At 33.5% G+C, this 3,061-nt stretch overlaps 1 protein-coding gene across 2 annotated transcripts; it reads right to left on the reverse strand.

Moving 5' to 3' along the window:
- Positions 1-823: 823 nt before the first annotated feature.
- LOC127121158 (uncharacterized) lies at positions 824-2,248 on the reverse strand. 2 transcript variants are annotated; one of them, XM_051051743.1, is made up of 4 exons: positions 2,010-2,248; positions 1,837-1,911; positions 1,495-1,578; positions 824-1,411 (listed from the first exon to the last, which is right to left on the reverse strand). In XM_051051743.1, the coding sequence occupies exons 1-4, from the start codon at positions 2,148-2,150 to the stop codon at positions 1,106-1,108; spliced, it is 606 nt and encodes a 201-aa protein (XP_050907700.1). In that variant the 5' UTR covers positions 2,151-2,248; the 3' UTR covers positions 824-1,105. The 2 variants fall into 2 exon arrangements, with proteins under 2 accessions (XP_050907700.1, XP_050907701.1); XM_051051744.1 differs by lacking the exon at positions 1,495-1,578 and adding an exon at positions 1,666-1,749.
- Positions 2,249-3,061: the final 813 nt, after the last annotated feature.

Here is a 3,061-nt window from a genome sequence, read left to right on the forward strand (position 1 = left end):
AACATTCCATACATATATGTACAACAACTACAACCTATATGATTCTATGATCAATAATGAATTGACACAATTCATCCTTCATTTCATCCAAATGAGCTCTTGAGTAAGATTTGTATTCGTCAAAGTACTACAATTAAGAGAATAAAACATATTCATGATTTAGTAACAAATTAGATAAAATATCCGATAATATTAAAATAAACCCTAAGTTATTATTCCATACCATTTTTGGGATGTCTATACGATTCAACGCAATGATATCTCTCATAAATCTCAATACAAAAAATCCGCAATCGATCGAATTGTTTTGCTGAGGACACTACACAGAAAAACAAACAAACAATATATATATATATATATATATATATATATATATATATATATATATATATATATATATATATATATATATATATATATATATATATATATATATATATATATATATATATATATATATAGTTAATTTCTTACAAACACTATTATAAGCAAAAATAAGAAACTTAATATATACCTGAACTCTGACCCAGGTAATGTCCTTCCTATTACGATAATTCTTTTTCGATCTAAATTTTAGTATTGCCCTAACAAAATAAAAACGTATATTGAGATCAATCTGACAGACATAATTAAATATACAAATACACACGAATATTTAGGGGAATTTCACTTACGCGTCAACCGTCTTCTTCATACTCGGATATTTACTCCAATTACCCGGTAACGAATCGAGATAATATACCATTAGTCTTGAAAGATCCATAGCAACCAACACCCAGTGACCACTGTAAAATAAAACAAAAATTTAGATGCATGAAAATTTTCTACGTAAAAGATATACATAGATTAGAATGAAATTATTAGAAAGAAAATTTAACCCGTTGCCAGAATTAAACGGTAAAAAATACAAACTGGGTGTAGTATTATCGCCGGCCACCATGAATCTATCGACTAGTTCATTCATTACGGATGTTGGATTTTTCGTTATAAACGTTGTGTTGATACGGGAAGCAGCAATAAAATTGAATCGGTCACACAATTCAGTTCCCCGCATCAATGTGTCATACATATACCTTAAATAGAAACATAATAAACATTAGACTACTCATTGAAATGTGTAAATAAATTGTTCAACTAAGTAAATAATAGATTGATCGGAGTACCATATGTATGTATGAATGACAGCGATGCCCAATTCTTCGTGTTCAAAAAGTTGTTGCATGTCCTCCTTTGCAATTAATTCGGAATGAGCAATTCCGAAAACACCTTCATCCATATCTACACTACGGATGGCGTCGTGCATAATATCTGACTCTTCCACCATTTTCTCAAGACGCATCATAATTTGAGATTTTGTCCCGGACGTCGTTGGAATTTCCTTACTAGCTTTGTCCAACATTTGACCGGGAACCTAAAAATATAAATTAAATCATGACTTTTTGTGATGCAACAGAATCGTTGTGTATATAATTCAATGGATATATATATTTGTACCTCTTTTTGAGATTTAGGATTTGTTTTTGTCCCGGACTTCGTTGGAATATCCTTACCAGCTTTTTTCAACATTCGACTGGGAACCTAAAAATTTATATAAATTAAATCATGACTTTTTATGATGCAACAGAATCATTGTGTATATAATTCAATGGGTATATATATTTGTACCTCTTTTTGAGATTTAGGATTTGTTTTTGTCCCGGACTTCGTTGGAATATCCTTACCAGCTTTTTTCAACATTCGACCGGGAACCTAAAAATTCATATAAATTAAATCATGACTTTTTGTGATGCAACAGAATCGTTGCGTATATAATTCAATGGGTATATATATTTGTACCTCTTTTTGAGATGCAACCGACTCGATGCGTCTTGAAATCCCTTTACCAGCTTTATGTGTGGGTCTTGTAGGAGTCTAACATTACCATGTAATAAGGATTGATTAAATATCATAATTGTAGCTGAATTGAAATGTGAATACTAAATATTCATAATCATTTAGAACATATATACCTCGGCATCTGGGAAAATTAGATCTGACGGCCATCCAACAAAGGATCCGACTGCATCTCGCATCAACGTTGTCTCTGAAACAACGTCAGGTAATGGTAGAAGCGCGTCCGTATCTAATACAAGGTCAACCGAAACTTTCATATATCCCACAGGGAGGGGATTATGGTGAAGTAATTCACCCGAAGTGTTGTGCACTTTTCCCTTGCCAACTATGCGATAAGTTGGTGACGATAGATACAGCTGACAAGGTGTAATTCCCTAAACCAATAATAAATATGTTATTGTTAACGTGTATATGTGTCAAGTAAAAAAGTGTTATTTTAATTTCATAATAACATATATAATTACCTCGGGAAATTTCGGTTGACAATTGATACTAGCTCGGTCACTAGTATCTTTTGCCTCGGAACCGCGCCTTTCCTCTCTATACCTTGCATTCTCCTTTTGCAGTTCGAGTACTTGTGCCCTTAACTCCGCCAAGGTCTCCATCACCTCTTTGTTGGTAGGATTTTTTGTTTTTGGTTTTTTATAAAATGACGACGGAGTCACACCAAAACCCTTACCCCTCACACAACCGAAATACTCAGGAACATTTAGTACTCGACTAAGTAGGCTCCTGCAATCCTGGACCTCGGTTGAAGGTAAGGTTTGGAATAAAGTCTCTTGAAATATTATTAGAGGAGATTAAAAATGAATTATATGTCTAACAAAATTTTCGATATAATTAAAGAAATAATGTTATATATACTTACACATTCGTCATAAACATTTTGAACCGCTTCAACGACAGCCCCATCCTTCCCAACCCGAGCAGCCTTCCACAATACGTGCTCCGGAAGAGATGTTGCGTCACTTTTCTCCTCGGCTAGCTACACATTGAATCAGATTATAAGATCATCAATTATAACATATTGTGACAATGTATAAGCTCATAGCATTTGAATATACTCACAATTCTTTGTTGTAACCGTGCATATCCCGTACGCCCTTTTTTGTACGGATACGCGGGTTTTGATGCCCTTTCCCGATTTTTGTCGCTTACTTCCTAGATA

The sequence above is a fragment of the Lathyrus oleraceus genome, chromosome 2 (assembly GCF_024323335.1).
Source record: "Lathyrus oleraceus cultivar Zhongwan6 chromosome 2, CAAS_Psat_ZW6_1.0, whole genome shotgun sequence".
Lineage (NCBI taxonomy): Eukaryota > Viridiplantae > Streptophyta > Magnoliopsida > Fabales > Fabaceae > Lathyrus > Lathyrus oleraceus.